The 19,633-nt window shown below is 40.5% G+C and overlaps 1 protein-coding gene and 1 non-coding gene across 4 annotated transcripts in view; both read left to right on the top strand.

Moving 5' to 3' along the window:
* PTPRG (protein tyrosine phosphatase receptor type G) overlaps window positions 1–19,633 on the top strand; it is a 764,493-nt gene that overhangs the window by 182,520 nt on the left and 562,340 nt on the right. For all 3 annotated transcript variants that reach the window (XM_032289599.1, XM_032289601.1, XM_032289600.1), the window contains exon 2: window positions 17,713–17,817. In XM_032289599.1, the coding sequence (XP_032145490.1) occupies window positions 17,713–17,817 (105 nt within the window). The remainder of the gene's footprint in view (window positions 1–17,712; window positions 17,818–19,633) is intronic.
* Window positions 8,024–8,130, top strand: LOC116559636. The gene has a single exon (XR_004272542.1). It is a non-coding gene; the product is annotated as a U6 spliceosomal RNA (small nuclear RNA).

A 19,633-nucleotide genomic window follows, 5' to 3' on the forward strand; every position in this document is an offset into this window, starting at 1 on the left:
CCGCGCCCGGCCTGAATTCTTATTAGAGACAGAGTTTCACCATGTTGACCAGGCTGGTCTCAAACCCTTACCCTTGTGATCTGGCCACCTTGGCCTCCCAAAGTGCTGGGATTACAGGCATGAGCTACCATGCCCTGCCCACTCTCCTTTAAAGGGATAGGCATGAAATTAGAAAGGTGACACTACGATGAATGGTCACATGGTGAATTGGGCACCCCCATGAGTGCCTAAACTTCTTAGAAAGTTTGCTTTTGTTCACTTATCACATTACTGAAAAAGGGGGAGTAATCTTTAGAAAAGGGTTGCAGAGTCGTGTTGCTTGCAGAGTGTTTGTGGCCACTGAAAGATTGCGAACTAGATTTCTAGGGTACAACATTGATTCATCTGGTTGTGCTTTTCAGAAATAGTAATGACTGTAATGCAATTGTCCTGTTTTCTGTATTTGCTGTGGGCCCCCTTAACTCAGTTGCCTCTGAAAACCTGCTGAACACTAAGCGACTGTTTCTGTATTATTCAGTGCCAAGCCAAGGCGTTAGGCTTCCTGATGGATTTATGAGCCTCACATTTCCATTGCTAAAGCAATGAATAGACCAAGGAATGAGAGTTGGCTCCATAAAAATACTTTCTACCCCCATTGAGTTAGTAGTCTCTTGAATAGAAAAAAGGAATAGAGAAGAAGTGTAGAGTTCCCCTAAATTGTGGGAATGGGATAGGCAGAGGTTTGAAAGACAGAGGGTTTGACTAGTTTTGGGCTTGGGAGTGGGAGCATTAGTGGAGTTAGGCCGTGAAGGAGACACTGAAGCTCACTTTCATAGTGCTATGCAGGGTTTTAAAGCCACACGCGTCAGCCATTCTAGATAGGGATTTCTTTTCCCCACTTATTTTTCCAGCTTTTTTTCTAGTTCTCCACTGTCCAGTAGGAATGGATCGTGAACCACACAAGCCCCACCCCCCCTTTTTTTTTGAGACAGCCTGGCCATGTTGCCCAGGCTACAGTGCAGTGGTACGATCTTGGCTCACTGCAACCTTCACCTCCCAGGTTTGAGCGATTCTCCTGCTTCAGCCACCTGAGTAGCTGGGATTACAGGCACCCACCAGCACGCCTGGCTAATTTTTGTATTTTCAGTAGAGACGGGGGTTTCACCATGTTGGTCAGGCTGGTCTTGAACTCCTAAGCTCAAGGGATCCACCTGCCTTGGCCTCCCAAAGTGCTGGGATTACAACGGTGAGCCTCTACGCCCAGCCCACATAGGTATTTTTAAGTTTTGTAATAGCAACCAGAAATAGTAAAACGAAACATGAAATTAATTAGAATAATCTCTGTAATCCAGTATATCTAAAATGTCATTTTGACATGTAATCAGGATTTTTAAAATGTTAATGAGATATTTTGCTTTCTTGTTTCTTACTAAGCGTTTCAAATCCTGTATCAGCTAGGGGCGACCGTATGGGACAATGCAATTCAGAAGGCTGCTTCTTATCCCCACTGCTCAGTTAAAATGTGAACATATGCCTGCGTGGAACATTCCCTTTTTCTGTTTTAAAGAAAGTGAATTGTTTTCGCAGCAGTTAGTTGGTGTTAGCATAATGCCTTCCTGTGTAGGCTGTAGTGTTAGAATTCTCTTTGCAAGCCTTATAATAATTTTCAGGGATGATCACTTTTATTATAGTATTTTTAGTGTAACTAGAGAGTCTTTACAGTGTGAAATCTCTTAAAAGGACAGTCAAAAACATACTGTGTTTCTTGTGGGACACAGTGTTGGGCATTTAAGTACCTAGCAGTTTTCTTGAGACAGATTCTGTGAAATTAGAATTGTCCAGGTGTTACCCAGTTCAAAGGTCAGTTTGTATCAGTTCAAACATGTCTATATTGGTAGTTCATATTTGTGTCTTTATACTTTGAATATTTTTTGGAAGAACTAAATCCACACCATTCATTTCTATGTTGTAGCCCCTCACACTTAATTAGGGGCTCCCAGCGGAGTTTCCTTTCCCTTTCTCTGAGTGTCTGGGTGTATATTCCTTTCTCTGTCATGTGCAATGTGACTTTGGCAAGGTCCTTAATGGTTCTGTGCCTAGGTTGCCTGGTTTTTGAAATGGGAATGATGAGAGCATGTATCCTGGAAAGTTCTGGTGAGGATTAAATGAGATATTCCAGTTGAATGGATCAGCACAGTGCCTCCTGGTACATGGTAAGTGCTGAAGAAGTATTAGCTATCACCATCACCATTACTCATTTTCTTTGTGAATTTTAGCAACTAAAGCAGAGCAGGAGAAATGGTAGGAATGGATTTATTTCTTTGACATTGAGTTGGAGTTTTACAAAGAATTCCTGACTTGTTCCCAAGACATCAATTAAAAATCCTTGTTTCTGCCACAATATCTTTAGTCTCATTTTCGTATTCTCTCCACTGTTTCATCCTGGGATCGATCATCTCTTCACTTTGTTATTTTATTTTATTTTTTTTGAGACAGAGTCTTGCACTGTCACCCAGGCTGGAACGCAGTGGCCTAATCTCAGGTCACTGCAACCTCCGCCTCTCAGGCTCAAGCGATCCTGTCACCTCAGCCTCCAAGTAGCTGAGATTACAGTCACACATCACCATACCTGGCTAATTTTTGCATTTTTTGAAGAGATGGATCTTACCATGTTGCCCAGGCTGAGCTCAATAGATCCACCTGCCTCAGCCTCCAAAAGTACTGCAATTATAGGCACGAGCCACCACGCCCAGCCAACATCTGTTTACTTTGGGTAAATTATCTTAATAAGAACTCTCTGGTTAGAGCATGACTATTACAGAGAAAATTCCTAAATGCATTTTACAAAGTGCTTTTTCTCTTTCTTGCTTTTTCTGAAATGCTGGTTCGTGAATAAACCTCAGATATCATGTATGACTTCTGAAATGCCTCAAATCTGCAGACTTTTTTCTCCTCTAGTTTTTGGTTCCATTATGTTAAATATCAAAGAATAGATTAACTAGACTATGAATGGACAGGCATGAAAGAAACACCTAGGGTTTCCACTTGCTCCTAATACCATCTCTTTCACCTTTTCACTTAATACCCACTGACTGATTATGCAGAGGTGATATTTAAGAGCAAATCTGTTTAATAAACCTTTGTAAGTAATGTTTAAAGGAGTGTTTATTTTTCAGAATTCACCCAGGATTTCTGGGATCTGCGGTTCTTTGGCTGTGCCACCTGGTTGTCCCAATTTGTTCCAGAGTATTTCACTGCAAATGCTACGTCTTTCTTGTTTGCTGCCTACAAATTAAAGAAACAATTTATTTCATTTAATTCTGCCTGATAGGGAAGCCCCCAAAGATACGAAATTCCTCCTCAACATGAGTGTATTTATTTTAAAAAATAAAGGAAACTGCCTTTTTATTCTCCTTCCTATCCCAAGTTTGACTGACTGTATTGCAGAGACATAAAAGGATTTAAATTCAGAGTTGAAAAGTCTCCTTGAAATTGATTTCACTCAGCTTCTTGTATACAAATAGAGATTGGGAGGGGGGAAAATATTGAACTGAAACTTTCAATTTTGAATGTGAGCTTTCCAAAGTCATGAAACTGCTTTTCCATCTGAGTCTTCAGATGGATCTTACAGCGTAATTGGTCAGAGCCCGAGAAGGTTTTTGAAAAAGCATAGCCAAAAAAGAGAAAGCAAACAAGCTTTTTTTAAAATAGCTGCAGTTTCTTCATCAGGAAAGGGCTTTGGTTAAATAGCTCTTCTTCCCAAAAAGGCAAAATATTTTTCCCCATATAATTAATTTAAGAAATTGCTTTTAGAACTATTTAAACAGATGTAGAGATAAGTGCGTTAGCCATCTTGATGTGCTCTAGTGAAAATTTTTATGTGGTTAGAATTTTTCTAATTAAATCACTTTATTTAAGATTGTAATAGCCCTTTTAAATTATTTTCCTTGCGACTTGTATTGTGTTATTTCAAGTTAATAACTCCTCTTCAAGCAAAGCAAAATGCAAGGTATTTCTTCTGATGATTTCTTTCTGCAATTGAAGAGAACAAAGCCAGCCTCACTCTGGCTGGAAAGGAAGCAAATCTAACACCTAATAAAAATGGACATAACAAAAATGAACCTGTAGCCCTGGGATATTCTGACTAGCAACATTAAAGTGGTTGCCTGGGCAATACTAACTCCAATTCCTTGAGTTATTTTTTTTCTTTGAAATGCTAGGGACAGGCTTACATTGATTGAATCAAGCAAAGCCGATAAGAGGCCTGTATTTGAGGGGGAAGAAATGGTCCTACAGACCTGGAGTGAGGAAGAGAGCAGTATATTTGGTATTGTTCTCCCTACTAGCCCCAAAGCCTATTTGTCCCTGAATACACATGGATGATTATAGAGCCATCCCGAACAGGTGCTAAAGACAAAATCTTTCTCATTGTGCAGACACAACTTAATATTAATTAGCCTTTACTTAGATTTGCTCACACCGACTTATGGAAGAGTTCTTTTTAGAATTGTTTTGGGTGGCAGAGTTGAAGTTGAGGCCATGATCACATACATGTTAAAACAAGGATAATTTTTTTCTTAATCATCACCAACATAAGGTTCCTCTGAAGTCCATAGTAGAGACTTCTGTACCTCTGTAAGTACCATACAGGCAGGATGTTTATTTTCTTGTATGATATCAAGGGTGTAGTTTTATGTACTGTATAGCTAAGGGGAAATTTAGTAATAACGTGTATTCTTTCCTTCTTTCTTTTCCTCATTTTCTTTGTGAATGCTTGTATTTGACTTGATTTTCATTAACTGTTTCCTTTTTTTCCCCCATTGATTCTGTATAAGTAGTTCATTTTGTGACCAATCCTAATTCAGATGGAGAAGGGCAAAGATGAAGTTTATAAAAATATCAAAAGAAATCTAAAAGCACGTTCAGTAGGCATTTGGCCGAGTGAATATAAATATATGAGTTGAATATGTGTTTTGCTTTCCAAACTTTTGCTTCCAGGAGCACCCCCACCCCAGCCCTCTGTGCACAGGTGCAAGTACACACTTAACGATGATTTGTCTTGACTCACCCTGGGGATCCCAAGAGGAGCCACTGCTTTCTGCTCTTGCCCGCCTCCCTCCAATCAGTTCCCTGCCCAGCAGAGTCATTTTTACAAAGCATATATTGGTAAAAATGTTCTAAAATTAGATTATGGTAATGGTTATCCAACTCTGTAATTATACTAAATTCCATTATATCTCAATAACGCTGCTTTAAAGGAAAGCATATATCAGACCATATTGACTGCCACGTTGGTCCTTCATTGCCTTCCCGAGTTCCTTTAAGGTCCTGAAGGATGCTGACTTGGTGAATCCTCAGTCTCCCACTTCTCCCCCACACCAGCTTATCAATATTTACCAGGGAGGCCTCCTCATGCCACCCTTTTTGCTGCCACAGCATCCTTGTGTGTGTGATGTGTGCTGTGTGCTGTTCCCCTATCTTTGAACCTTATCATCTCTCCCTGTGAACGCCCTCAACTAAAAAGAGTTTCCTTTCTCCAAATGATAGGTTCTTTCCCTGCCTCCTATCTCTAAGTATGCCCTTTCCCCACTTGTATTGTCTGTGGCTGTATCATGTTTGTTTCACTTCATTTTCATGTTGTTCAACTATGTATACAACTTTTGCTTTATGTATTTATTGATTGCCCTCCTCATGGACTGGAAGCTCCAAGAGGGCAGAAATGGTGTAGAGTATACACCATTGAATGCCATGGCAGCATCCTGCCATGGAGAGACCATGAAAACTTGCCTAAACCTTACCAAACTCCCTAGAAATTACCTTTTTGATCAGGAGTTAGTAGCTTGCTTAAGCAGATGGGGGAGTGTTGGAGGTGGAGTGGGTAGTTTGCTGACCAGAAGCACAAAGCTCAGGGAATAGAATAGACAGACAGTGATGGGCTGTTGAGTATCTGACCAGGCAGGATTCAAGTGGTTTCTTAAACCTGACCCTGGAAGTCAGAGGTCTCTGGGTTTACTCGGGAGACAGTTTTGGAATCAGGTATACCCCCTTTTGTGATATGATGTTTTGAGCAAAGTGGTGTCATGGTTCGAGTGTCCCCTGCATTTGACTCCCAGACACAGGGCCTAGAGCTTGTGCATTCAGGGTGTTTTCTACCATCTACCATGTTTGGGGATTATCTTGGTAGATGTTTTTGTTACTGTGAAGCTTATTCATCTCCAAGTTCTGGAATTATTAATCACGTGCTTGCTGCTGCACATTTTGCAAGAGATGAGGGATATGCTCAGGTTTTCAAATGGGTACCCAAGAACATTTAAATAGGGCTTCTTTGTCCATTTCTATTAAAAAAGTACCTATTTCATTCAATATTTCACATGGAATATGTATGTATAAATGATTTAACTATTTACAAGACCTATGTTATAAAGCTTATTTCTCAAGGGTAAAAATATGTTAGTCACAGTTACACGTTTTAAGCAAAAGAAAATATGAATCAAGATAATTTATTAATCAGTGTGTCACTTTCTTATTTGCTTCCTTATTTGCTTCAAATTGTAGCTTCATGTTTACTTCTTGGTTTTTATTTTATTTTTGAGACAAGCTCTTGCTCTGTTGCCTAGGCTGGTGTTCAGTGGTGCCATCATGGCTCACGGCAACCTCAGACTCCTTGGCACAAGTGATTCTCCCACCTCAGCCTCCTGAATAGCTGGAATCACTTCGCCTGGCTAATTATTAATTTTTTTTTTTTGGAGATGGGGTCTTGCTTTGTTGTCTAATTTTTGTTGTTGTTGTTGTTGTTGTTGTTGTTGTTGTTAGAGATGGGGTCTTGCTTTGTTGCCTGGTCTGTTCACAAATTCCTGGGCTCAAGTGATCCTCCTGCCTTGGCCATCCAAAGTGATGGAATTACAGGTGCTTGGCCTATTTAAAAAAAAAGGTTGTTTTTAAGGCTAATCCAGTGAAGCAGTGGGAGTAGAGGAAGAACAAAGAAATCTGTTACTGGTTGTGCTCAATTTGATACATATTTCTGCTTGGCATGAAAGTAACTTTCTTATTTATAGACAATAACTAAGGTTATATAGTTGTAATTGGAATTTAGAAAAATCACTCTGTTTTACTGTGAATAATATTGAGAACATGATTTTATCTTAGACAATTGCCAGGAGTGGTGGGAAGACTAACCTAGACAACTTCTTTCTTTTAGAATTGTTACATTTTTAGTTTTATGAGGCTCATGTAGAAATTTTTAACTTAGTGATGTTTATTTACCTTTGAGCAAGTGGAGAAGCTATTCATATTAACTCACAGATATTTTTATGATGCCTAAAATTCAACTTTGTAAAGAATAGTTCTAGTATAGTGTCAATTATACAGGATTGAGAGTAATATCTGGTTCAGACCTATGTGTTCCTGTGCAAGTAACATACCTTTTCAGAATAATTTTACCTAAGTACGGGACTATTGGAAGAATTACATGAGCCTGTGTATTGATGTTAATTTTAATAATTAACATCATAAGCCTTCCTCATAAGCAATAATTGACTTGACTTAGTAAATAACTTATGATTGGGCCAGGCCATGGGCGCAAATGCAGATGGCCATAGGAACTCTTTAAGAAATACAGAAGGCCGGGCACAGTGGCTCATGCCTGTAATCCTAGCACTTTGGGAAGCTGAGGTGGGTGAGCCATGAGGTCACGAGTTTAAGACCTTCCTGGCCAAGATGGTGAAACCCTGTATCTACTAAAAATGCAAAAATTAGCCAGGTATGGTGGCATGTACGTGTAGTAGCACCTACTCGAGAGGCTGAGGCAGGGAATTGCTTGAACTCGGGAGGTGGAGGTTGCAGTGAGCTGAGATCATGCCACTGCACTCCAGCCTGGGTGACAGAGCAAGACTCTGTGTCCAGGAAAAAAAAAACCAAAAAGCATATATAGATATTCATGACTCTTCTCTAAAGAGCTACTTTCTATTCATATAGCATATTGTTGCCATTTGGGAATATGACCCAGATCATATTCCAAAGTACCTGTATGAAAATACAGCTATTGGTGCTCGCTTCAGCAGCACATATACTAAAATTGGAACGATACAGAGAAGATTAGCATGGCCCCTGCGCGAAGATGACATGCAAATTCGTGAAGCGTTCCATCAAACATTAAAAAAAAAAGAAAATACAGTTATTGGTGTTCTCTCCTGCGGTTTTCCACACTGGCAACTACAGTGGGCGAAACAAGCGTTCAGATGGATGACTGCTTTCAGCATGGTGGCCACCAGCATGCAATCTCTCCACTGTTTGCCATTATTGTTGGACATTAAAGATTTAAAGAGATGCCACAACTGTAAAATGGAAAGTACAGGTCTGTGGCATTTGATACTACCATAGCACTGTCCATCACTACTTCATTTTCCTGGTAGTATTATAGAATCAAGAGACTTGATTCCTTGAGAATCAAACAGTATTAAAATGGTCTGAAAGAGTGGTCGTTTTATTTCTGTCTGGTATTTGAAGCCATGAGCCCAATTTTTTTTTTAGGAAGGTGCCTCTGAGAAAGAGTGAAACTGGTATTTTTCAGATTTTCATCACAAACATATAATGAGCTCCATTATAAATCAGTTTTACAAGTGCATGTTGTCTGAGATCTGTTGGAAAGTGTGTACTTTTTGTTTTCTGAAGTTTTAAAACTGTGACAGAGTTAATGACAGAGGAATGACTCTAATGTTTTGTCCCTTTTTGCCCTTAGTTTTTTTTTTTTTTTTTTAAAGATTCTGCCCTTTGTAACTGGCATTATTTTAGAGTAAAATAATAGAGAATTCAGTATTTTGTTCTCTGCCTGGCTTAGCTCATTTTTACAATACTGTTTTCTGTTTCTTTTTTCCTCTAGGATACAAGATTACCATGTGATTCCTCTTTCCCTTGAATTGCCTCTGAGTTTTAGTAATTTATTTCACTTAAAAAAATCATGGCTCTATATTAGGTCTCTTTATTCCTGTAAGATGATAAAAATTTTTTTTTGTTTGAGACAATGTGTATTTGAATATGATAAAATAGGTAATCTACTGTAATATAATCTATTGTATTTGAGGTTAGCTCAGTATCACAAACACCTAGAAGGATCATTTGCAATGCAGTAGTTACAAAGGAACACACTTTTTGATTCTACTTTTTGGGACACTCACCGAGCACATCCTACTACAATTGAGTGAAATACAGGCACAAAGAAAATGAGCGGCTGATCAGAATATTTAATTACTTTTAACTATAATTTGATACTTTCGCCCATTGTAGGTACAAAAAAAGATAAGGATTTATTCATTTTAGACTATTGTGTGGGATTTAGTGTTCTGAAAGCTCTTTAAAATTTAGAGAAAATTGTGCCCGATGGAGATTTCACCATCCTGAAGGGATCTTTAATTTGGTTGTTGTATGCGCTGTTATAATAGATACAAACAGCCTGCTTAACTGCTTGTGTGCCATTCTGGATATCTGTGTTCTGGATTTGGAAATGTGAGTGCCTGTTGCTTATTTTAAGTGGGCTCATTTTTTTGCAGTAACTCTGGCAGAAGAACTAGGACTCTGTGTATGAGAGCCATCCATCCATCACCCTAAGTAATTTTCATTTTGGCACTGGAGAACCAGAATTTCTTTGTTTTTATGTTTTCAATTTTAGATGGAAGCTGATCTATTCTCCCAAGCTTCTAAGTCCTTTGGAATGACCTAGAATTGCACATACAGTTAAGGAGAAATACCCTTATGTGTTACTATACTGTTTTGCTTTGATTACAGGATGTGCAGCATATTGTAAATGGGACTTTGAGATGTTCTCATCACAGACTTACTCTGCTTTCACCTTTGCATAACCTTTGTCACAGAATCACTTTTCCCTGTAGGAGATAATGACATAGCAGAGGTCAGCTGGGCATGGCTGGTTCAATACAGTAAGATGAACCAGACCAGGCGCAGTGGCTCACGCCTATAATCCCAGCACTTTAGGAGGCCTAGGGGGGTGGATCACAAGGTCAGGAGTTCAAGACCAGCTTGGCCAAGATGGTGAAACCCTGTTTCTACTAAAAATACAAAATTAGCTGGGCATGGTGGCAGGCACCTGCAATCCCGGCACTTTGGAAAACTGAGGCGGGTGAGTCATGAGGTCAGGAGTTTAAGACCTTCCTGGCCAAGATGGTGAAACCCTGTATCTACTATAAATACAAAAATTAGCCAGGTATGGTGGCATGTACCTGTAGTACCAGCTACTCAGGAGGCTCAGGCAGGGAATTGCTTGAACCCGGGAGGTAGAGGTTGCAGTGAGCTTAGATCATGCTGTCGCAGTCCAGCCTGGGCAATAGAGCGAGAGTCCGTCTCAAAAAAAAAAAAATAAATAAAAAATAAAAAAGAAAAGAAAAAAGATAAACCAGTGTTGTGGATGAATGCCAGGGTTGTTTTGGAATCATTTGTGATCATGTATTTTCCTCTCTTGGTGGACACCTCAGACTTTCATTCACATTCATATATACAAATGCATATGCAAATGGACTACTTAGTTAAAAAATGTAAAACATTCCTTGTACTCTAATTTCAGTCATGCATTTGCAATCTTATACGAAAAATATTCTCTGTGGACATATTATGTAACAACATTTATTCATATTCAATATAGATGCAGTGACTTTCATCTGAGAGTAAAACTTAAGACATCTAGGCTGGGCTCTTTGGCTCACCCCTGTAATCCCAAAACTTTGGGAGGCCAAGGCAGGCAGATCATGAGGTCAGAATTTCGAGATCAGCCTGACCAACATAGTGAAACTCCATTTCTACTAAAATTATAAAAATTAGCCGGGTGTGGTGGTGGGCACCAGCTACCTGGGATGCTGAGGCAGGAGAATGGCTTGAACCCGGGAGGTGGAGATTGCAGTGAGCCAAGATCACACCATTGCACTCCAGCCTGGGCAACAAGAGTGAAACTCTGTCTCAAAAAAAAAAAAGAAATCTATCTCAAGAATGCTGTTTAATGTGGTATTAAGAGGAGCCGGGCTCTTTGTATAAAAAATGTTTAGCCTGCAAATTAACACAGAATTAACACAGCTTGCCAGTCTTTTTTTCCCCATAAGTCAATATTTCTCTGAAACACTGAGAGTTAGGATTACACAGAATCCTCCTGAAGACACAGTTAAAAGGCAGATGGGACACACATCTGATTTTTTATTCTCAGAATAAAAACATTTATTTTTATAAACTATGTCCGGTGGCTCTGGGAAATTAAATAATGCACATAGGAAACAGTTGCATTGATATCTTCAGTAGTAGGTGACTCTTAGGATATTTTTATAGGAAGAAATTGGGCCTTTGGGTCTGGAAACATTTTTATCTTTTTTTTGCTTCAGGCTGGAAATGAGGTAGGCTCAGTAGAAGTTCTGAGAAGAGATGGAGTTTATGGAAACTCCCTGATGAAAATACCTGTCACTCATTTAGCTCTCTGCCTAGCAACCAACTTGACTTAAGATTCCTCCTGCTGAGTGAGACGTAAGCATCATTGGCTAGTTAATACCACTGGTTTTGAAATCTCCACTTTTATCTTGTCAAAATTGAGAGACTCAAATTTTCCTGTATGATAAGAGTCACTGTATTCTTCCTTTCTAAACCCGTTTCATTATTACACTATCCAGACTACTTACGTTTGATATTCCTGATGCCCAGGTGTGTCAGGCCATGGGTGTGAGTGTGTATGTGTGTGTTTGTGTGTGTGTGTTGGTTAAAATGGCACTAGAGATGACCTCTTTGAGGAGAAGAATGTAGCAATGTACAGCATATACTGCTGGGCTGCCCTGTCTTACGAAAGTGATATTCCAATTTCTCTCTGGGCTATAATACAGCCAAAAATCCTCCTCGGCATGGTGGCTCACGCCTGTAATCCCAGCACTTTGAGAAGCTGAGGCAGGCAGATCACATGAGGTCAGGAGTTTGAGAGCAGCCTGGCCAACATGGTGAAATCCCTTCTCTACTAAAGATACAAAAAAAATTAGCCAGGCGTGATGGCGGGCGCCTATAATCCTAGCTACTCCAGAGGCTAAGGCAGGAGAATCACTTGAATTTGGGAGGCGGAGGTTGCCATTGCACTCCAGCCTGGGGGACAGGGTGAGACTGTCGCAAAAAAAAAAAAAAAAAAGTCCTCCTAAGCTTTTCACTGAAAAACGACTTCCCCTCCATAAACTGGAGTGGGCTTGGTGCTGTAGCGCTGGTAGAATATATGTTTGCATAACACCATGTCCTCCCTCTTGTTATTCACGTGATAACCATAGGCAGATTTACACTTACTGTCTATTCTGAAGAGTGAAACTACATATTTTCATAAGCATGCTCCGTTTTTAATTGTGTAATTAAGTTGCTGACGTAAGCGAGTATGTAATTTCACATTAAGGTGAGGATCCGTAAAGGCATTCATTTGCATAATTTAATTTGCTGCACAGAAGATATTGAAAGTCAATAGCATGATTCATAGCCATACCATATCGCTGCCACGCCGCCTCTGGTTGCCTGTTTGAGCTTAGAAGAGTATAAAGAGTATTAAAATTGATTGAATTTTGGTGTGCTGACTCTGTAGCTTTACTTGGGAACCACATACTGTTTCTATTTGCAAATCACTGCTCCTTGCCAATAAAATATTAAGTTGCTTAATATACTCTATATAAATTTTTTTGATTGCTATTCAAATAGTAGTTTTAAAAGTTGGTTTTTTAAAAAAATCACATCATTGATTAAAATGCATTTGAGGGGGGGACTTAAAATGTCATATTTTAAATTACGGGAGTGCCAGTAATAATGATAATTACTCTTAGACCCTTTTGTTGTGCAAACATCATAGAGTGTACTTTGCAAACCCAGAGGGAATAGCCTACTACACACCTAGGCCGTATGGTGTAGCCTAATGCTGCTAGGCTACAATCCTGTACAAGTTGTTACTGTCCTGGATACTGCAGGTAATTGTAGCACAATCGTAAGTATCTGTGTATCTAAACACATTGGAACACATAAAAGGTACAGTAAAAAGACCTTATAATAATAAGGGTCTTATGGGGCCGGGCGCGGTGGCTCATGCCAGTAATCCCAGCACTTTGGGAGGCCAAGGCGGGCGGATCACTAGGTCAAGAGATCGAGACCACCCTGGCCAACATGGTGAAACCCCTGTCTGTACTAAAATACAGAAATTAGCACGACATGGTGGTGCGTGCCTGTAGTCCCAGCTACTTGGGAGGCTGAGGCAGGAGAATTGCTTGAATCCAGGAGGTTGAGGTTGCAGTGAGCCTAGATCATGCCCCTGCACTCAGACTGGCGCCTGGCGACAAAGCGAGATTCTGTCTCAAAAAAAAGAAATCTTAAGGGACCAGCGTCATAGATGCAGTTTTTCATTGACCAAAATTTTATCACGTGGCGCATGACTTTACTTGATAATGCTCTTACAGATAGGGAAGAGGGAGAAGTCACACATGATTGACATAGATGGAATCAAATAGTCACCTTTAATGAGTAGTTTGTCTATTAAAAAAATAAAATCTGGTGCCAGGGTTAAAAGTCTTGCCCTGTGCATTTCTGAACAGTTGCTTCCCCAAATGATTGCTTATTGGTCACTCACGGCCATTTCCTTCCTGCTTCATGTATTAAGCACTTGCTGTTTCTGATAGGTGGGCAGTGGCTAGAGAGAGTCAGTGAGGTTCTGGGTTGTGGTTTTGCCTATGGCTTATGTAAACACTCACATAACATGCATAGATACACACATGCTCTTACCATCACTACCTTCCAGAACGCAGAAACTGTCAGCTTTTTGATCATTCATGTGTTCATTCCCTCTCTGCTTTTTCTTTTTTTGAGGTGGAGTCTTGCCCTGTTGCCAGGCTGGAGTGCAGTGGCATGGTCTCAGCTCACTGCAACCTCCACCTCCAGGTTCAAGCAATTCTCCTGCCTCAGCCTCCCAAGTAGCTCAGACTACAGGTGTGTGCCACCATGCCTGGTTAATTTTTGTATTTTTGGTATCGATGAGGTTTCACCATGTTGGCCAGGATGGTCTTGATTCCCCGATCTGCATGCCTCGGCCTCCCAAAGTGCTGGGATTACAGGTGTGAGCCACCGTGCCCGGCCGCCATTCCCTCACTGTTTATGAACACATACCATGTGCTGAGTTCCATTGTGGGTGGTAGGTTGATAGTAGTATTTCAGGAATATGCTTGTGTCCTATTTCCAGGGAGTTTAGAGCCCCTCATGTGCCATGCAGCATGCCCTTTAGAAGCCAGTTTTCCTGCCCATTCTGACCTTGCTGTGGATAACCCACATTGTACCTCAATACTTTGGGTAGTGTGAGGAAGACAAGATTACCCCACTTTCCTTGGGATGGCCCTGTCCCCTCTTTCCTTTTGTCAGTGGTCGTATGTAGCAGACATACGTTTTACTTCTGTCTTAAGTGAATTACCTTTAGACAGGCAGTCCTGCTGCTCAGCTCCAATTCCTTATACCACAATGTGATGTATATGTGTGCCTGGGGTGAAGTCCAAGCATAGGGTTGGTTGGTTTTAAAGTAGCCCAGGGTTAAGAGTCAGAACTCTAGTATAACATTGGCCTTTTCTGGATGGAGAAATTGATGACCAAGAGTTCAAGTGATGGTTTAAAGCACACCATGGGTGTCGTTTGAGGATCTCTTTTGTACAAGAGAGAGAAAAATGTACTTTAGCAGGTAGAACTGGTCCCCTGTAACTATAGACCCTCGGGGAGGGCTAGCTTCAAATCAGCTTTGTCCAGGCTTTAAATATTTTAATTTAGTTACTTTATTTAACTTTATTTATTTATTTTTGAGACAGGGTCTCGCTCTGTTGCGCAGGCTGGAGCGTTCTGGCATAATCACGGCTCACTTGAGCCTCCCAGGCTATCGTCCCACCTCAGCCAGCCAAGTAGCCAGGACTAACAGATGTGTGCCACCACACACGCTCATTTTTGTATTTTTTTGTTGAGACAGGGTTTCGCCACGTTGCCCAGGCTGGCAGGGTTTAAGTTTTGTCAACAGAATTGATTATCAATTTTGGGCCCCCTGGCTTGGTTTTATTTTTAAGGTCCTCCGTTGATCCCTTAGTAGGTCCTCAGCCACCCCGCTGAGGCTTCCGCCTTGTCTATTACCTTCAGGAAAAAAGAATCTCTCTGATTGGCCAGTGTGCCCATGCCTGACTATGTCACTGGGGCCAGGAGAATGGTTGAAAGTGATTGACTGGCTTAAACCAAACAAGGCCCACCCCTAGAGCTAACAGCGATGGTGGTGATAGGAGTTAGCTCTCCAATCCGTGACACACAGCTAGGTGGAGTGGGAATAGGATTATTACAAAATAGATCCTCTACAGCAAATTTCCACTACGTTGTTAGGCATTTAAAAGGCAACTAGGGCTTAGGGCTGGGTGCAGTGGCTCATGCCTGCCATCCCAACACTTTGGAAGGACCCCAGGTGAGAAGATTGCATGAGCCTAGGAATTTGAGAGCAGCCTGGGCAACATAGGGAGACCCTGTCTTTACAAAAATAAAAAAATGAGCTGAGTATGGTGGCCTGTGCCTATGGTCATAGCTACTCAAGAGGCTAAGCTGGGAGGATTGCTTGAGCCTGTGGGTAAAGTCTGCAGTGAACCATGATCTTGCTTCTGCACTCTCCAGCCTGGGCAACAGACCAAGACCCTGTCTCAAAAAAACAAATAGAAGCAGTATACGCCTAATGCTGAATTAGGTGCTCTGCTCACCAAAACTTGTTTTGTTTTTATAACAGTCCTAGGAGGCTGATGTTTTTAAGTCCATTTTATAGTCAAGGAAATTGAGGCTCAACCACATACCCTAATGGAAGCCACATTTATTACTAACATAGTCAAGACACTGTTTTACTCACTGTTGTAATGGAAAAAGGAAGGATTAATGGGGAATAATTATTTGTAAAATGGATTGGATGGAAGGCAGCTAAATCTTCCTTGTATTTGAAAAATGAGTAGAGAAGCCTAGATTTTGACATGAATTTTCACTCAGGGCCAATGAGCAGACATAAATGACATCAGGTTTACTTTTTAGTTGTGTGTTTAGAATTTATCGGATTCTCATTTCCCTCTAAAGGGCTCATGTCTGTGGAATGCCTTTCATCACGCATTACATCTTTTAATGCTAGTCTTTTTTTTTTTTTTTTGAGATGGAGTTTCACTGTTGTTGCCTAGGCTGGAGTGCAATGGAGTGATCTCGGCTCACTGCAACCTCTGCCTCCTGGGTTCAAACGATTCTCTTACCTCAGCCTCTCGAGTAGCTGGGATTATAGGCAGCCACCACCACGCCCGGCTAATTTTCGTATTTTTGGTAGAGATGGAGTGTCACCATGTTGGCCAGGCTGGCCTTGAACTCCTGACCTCAGGTGATCCACCCGCCTCGGCCTCCCAAAGTGCTGGGATTACAGGCGTGAGCCACTGCACTCAGCTGCTAGTCCTTTTAATTGAAGTATAAAGATAAAGTACTTTACAGGTTTCTCATTTTTCTTGATGACTGTCACATGGTTAAAAAGGCTAATGCCGTCTTGGTGATATTATTCCACTGGCTAGTTTGGAATACAGAAGGTGTTGTGCTTTTCTGAAAGTTTTGGGAAGCCGTATATTCAATGTACACGGCTTAATTTTTTTTTTTTTTTTAAAGCACGCTTGCTTTTGTTTTGGTGCATTTAAATATTGTCATATTCAGCTGGGGTATATTGTTTGCATATAATCCATTACACTTTGGATTTGGGGCACCTGTGATATTTGTCTTCTTACACGTCAGTGTTTTCAGGTGTGGGCTCCCAGCAAAAGAAATCCGCATCCCTGAGGTAGCTGGGAGGAGAGGGCTGTGAATGCTATCGCAGGCGAATGGAAGCTCTCCATAACGGGTGAGAGGAGTGTTTTTGTTTTTGCTTGGTGGGCTGAACTCATTTTGAGATTTGAAATCGATATCACTAATCATAGTTTCTTTTCTGGGCATTGTGGGCTTTGGAAGCTTTCTTGTTTCGTGTATTCGGGCACCACAGGTGACTGCTGGTGGCGGGAAGGATATGGAAGACTGGTAGTAATCACAAAGGCTCCTAGGTTTCAGATTGTGCTGTGTTTGGGTGGCGGAAGCCCTGGCTTTGATGCAGGGATACTTAAGTCTGGCTTTCTCATCTACTGCATACCTACTGTGTGATCTGGGACCAGTTACTTTGTGTCTCTGATCCTTAGTTCCTCCATCTGTGAAAGAGATAGAATGACCCTGGCTCTGTAAAGGTCAAATGGGGTCAGAGGGTCTTTACACATAGGTCATAATCTTATACATGCAGTTGAACCCGAAGTCTGCGAGTTAGTTGTGTATATGACCTTGGACAAGTTAAAGTTCTTTCAGTTGTTGAAGCTTCAGTTTGCTTATCCATAAAAGGGCCCCTTACTGGGATCACTGTTTGTACTGCTTGGTGGTGTTTACAGATCTAATAAGATAATGTCTGTAAAGTGCTTAGTGGGCCACATTTCTTGGCACAAAGTGAAGGTTCCTCATCAATGATTACTGCTACTACCAATTTGTCTGGACTTTCCTATAGTTTTGTATTTTTGTAAAATAGGTTGGTTCTTGTCAGTCATCCCTAAGGACGATGATTCTATGAAGTCGCCCAATTCATTTCACACCCTTTCTATGTCCAGTGGGGTGCTGCCTTTGTCTCATTGAGGGTCTCCTCTCTTGCAGCGCTGACAGAAGGCTACGTTGGAGCCCTGCACGAGAATAGACACGGCAGTGCAGTGCAGATCCGCAGGCGCAAGGCTTCAGGCGACCCGTACTGGGCCTACTCCGGTAAGTCCAGTTCTGATGGAGATCACACGGGCCAGTTAACATCCCATTCAACTCACTTGAAAGCACACTTTCAATCACTTTTATGCCTGAGTTCTGTTTGCTCAAACCTTTCGTAGTTCACTAAAAGTTGAAATATTCGAGCCTGTATTCCCTCAAGGTTATAAGTACCTTAATTTATCTCTACCACCTGTTTCCTCAACCTGTTTTCCCCTCAATTTGCATTTATTTCTGAACTCTGCTGTTAATGAGTTATTGTACCAAACTTGTAATTTTCTGAAAGACGTAGTCTTTTCTGTCTTTTCAGCGGCTGTGATTTCGGAGAGCAGAAAATATATGGCTAGTCTTGAGCTGCTAAATGTCGGCTCAACATTAGGAACATCAGATATCAGAATGCTCTATTAGGCTCTAAGCCAAGAAATGCAACTTTATTTTTAAATCACATCTTGTTATTTAAATGTATTTTAGCCGTCTACTCAATGGTAATCTGCAGTTCTTTTCATTTTTATTTTTACTTTTACCCTTTGAGCTAGTGAAGGGAGATAGCATTGTTCTAACTATGTTGAATATTACTTTGGAAATAATTTTCTTACACTTTAAGGGGACGAAAATGAAGACCTAAAACTAGATACAGACCTTTCTGGATTAGGCTTCCCACAACTTCCAAAATATGAGAGGTGGACTGTTGTTTCTAAAAGAGCTTTCTGATGCTCACAAATATATGGAAAATGTATTAAAGCTAATTAAGGAGGAATGATTGAGTAAGATAGACCACTTTGGAAATTACTTTGGCACTGAATAATTCAAATTCCATGTATGAAAGAGCTCGGAGACACAGAGTATTAGTCTTATAATAAATCTATGTATTATGCAATGTTGTTGCATATAGAACTGAAAGTATTCTTTTCATAATGATGCTTGGGTTTAAATCCTGAATTTCTCCCAGTAAATTCTGTTAAATTTATGTCAGTATAAAATTTATAGGTCTGATCTTTAATTACACCTTATCTATTGGCTTTTTGCATCCTTTTGTCTATTGATAAATCTCCTGCCCTGTAGGGAGAATAGCCTATCTGTTTTGTTTTGCAGTGAACAGATAGTGATTCTGAAGTCTTCCATCACACCTGGTACCTTGTGATTAGAATTGTCTAATTAGAGGCTTTTTGTCACCATTTCTGATAAATGAAGGAAATTGGGAGATGAAAGCCAAAATGACGTATATATAGCATCTTGCCAAGAAACGCAAAGAAAATTTATCATTTTGTACTCGGTGGCTCTGACATCAGTCAGGAGGAGGCCCAAAGTGGCCTGCTATTTACAGTTCATCAATTTAGAATAATAATGCTGTTAGTCAGGAAATTGGAAGTTATATCCATTAGCATGTCCGATTGCAAATGGCAGGAAAGAGATGAAAGTCCTTAAACTTTTCCCATGGCATAGTTAAGGATGACCATAAGTGGTGCCATCTTTGTGATGGAGTGATTGTGGATGTCTTTAACTCTGGTGGACTTAAAAAGCCTTCATTTTGTCTTTCTGGAATACATTGTATCTGAATTTGGGTACTGCCTCCAGTAGCAGAAGGGCTGATAGTTTGAGTTCAAGAGTTTGCACACTTTTTTCTGAAAAGATCCAGGTAATCAACATCAAAAACCATACCGTCTTTGTTGCAACTCTGCCCTTGTAGTGTACACATACCCACTGACAGTTCTGGACAGACTGGCTGTGCTCTGATAAAAATTTATTTATGAATACTGGAATTTGAATTTTATAATTTTCATGTGTCATTTTTTGATTTTTTTTTTCATTGATTAAAAGATAT

Source organism: Sapajus apella, unplaced genomic scaffold, assembly GCF_009761245.1.
Source record: "Sapajus apella isolate SASKATOON/1434 unplaced genomic scaffold, GSC_monkey_1.0 scaffold23, whole genome shotgun sequence".
Taxonomy (NCBI): domain Eukaryota; kingdom Metazoa; phylum Chordata; class Mammalia; order Primates; family Cebidae; genus Sapajus; species Sapajus apella.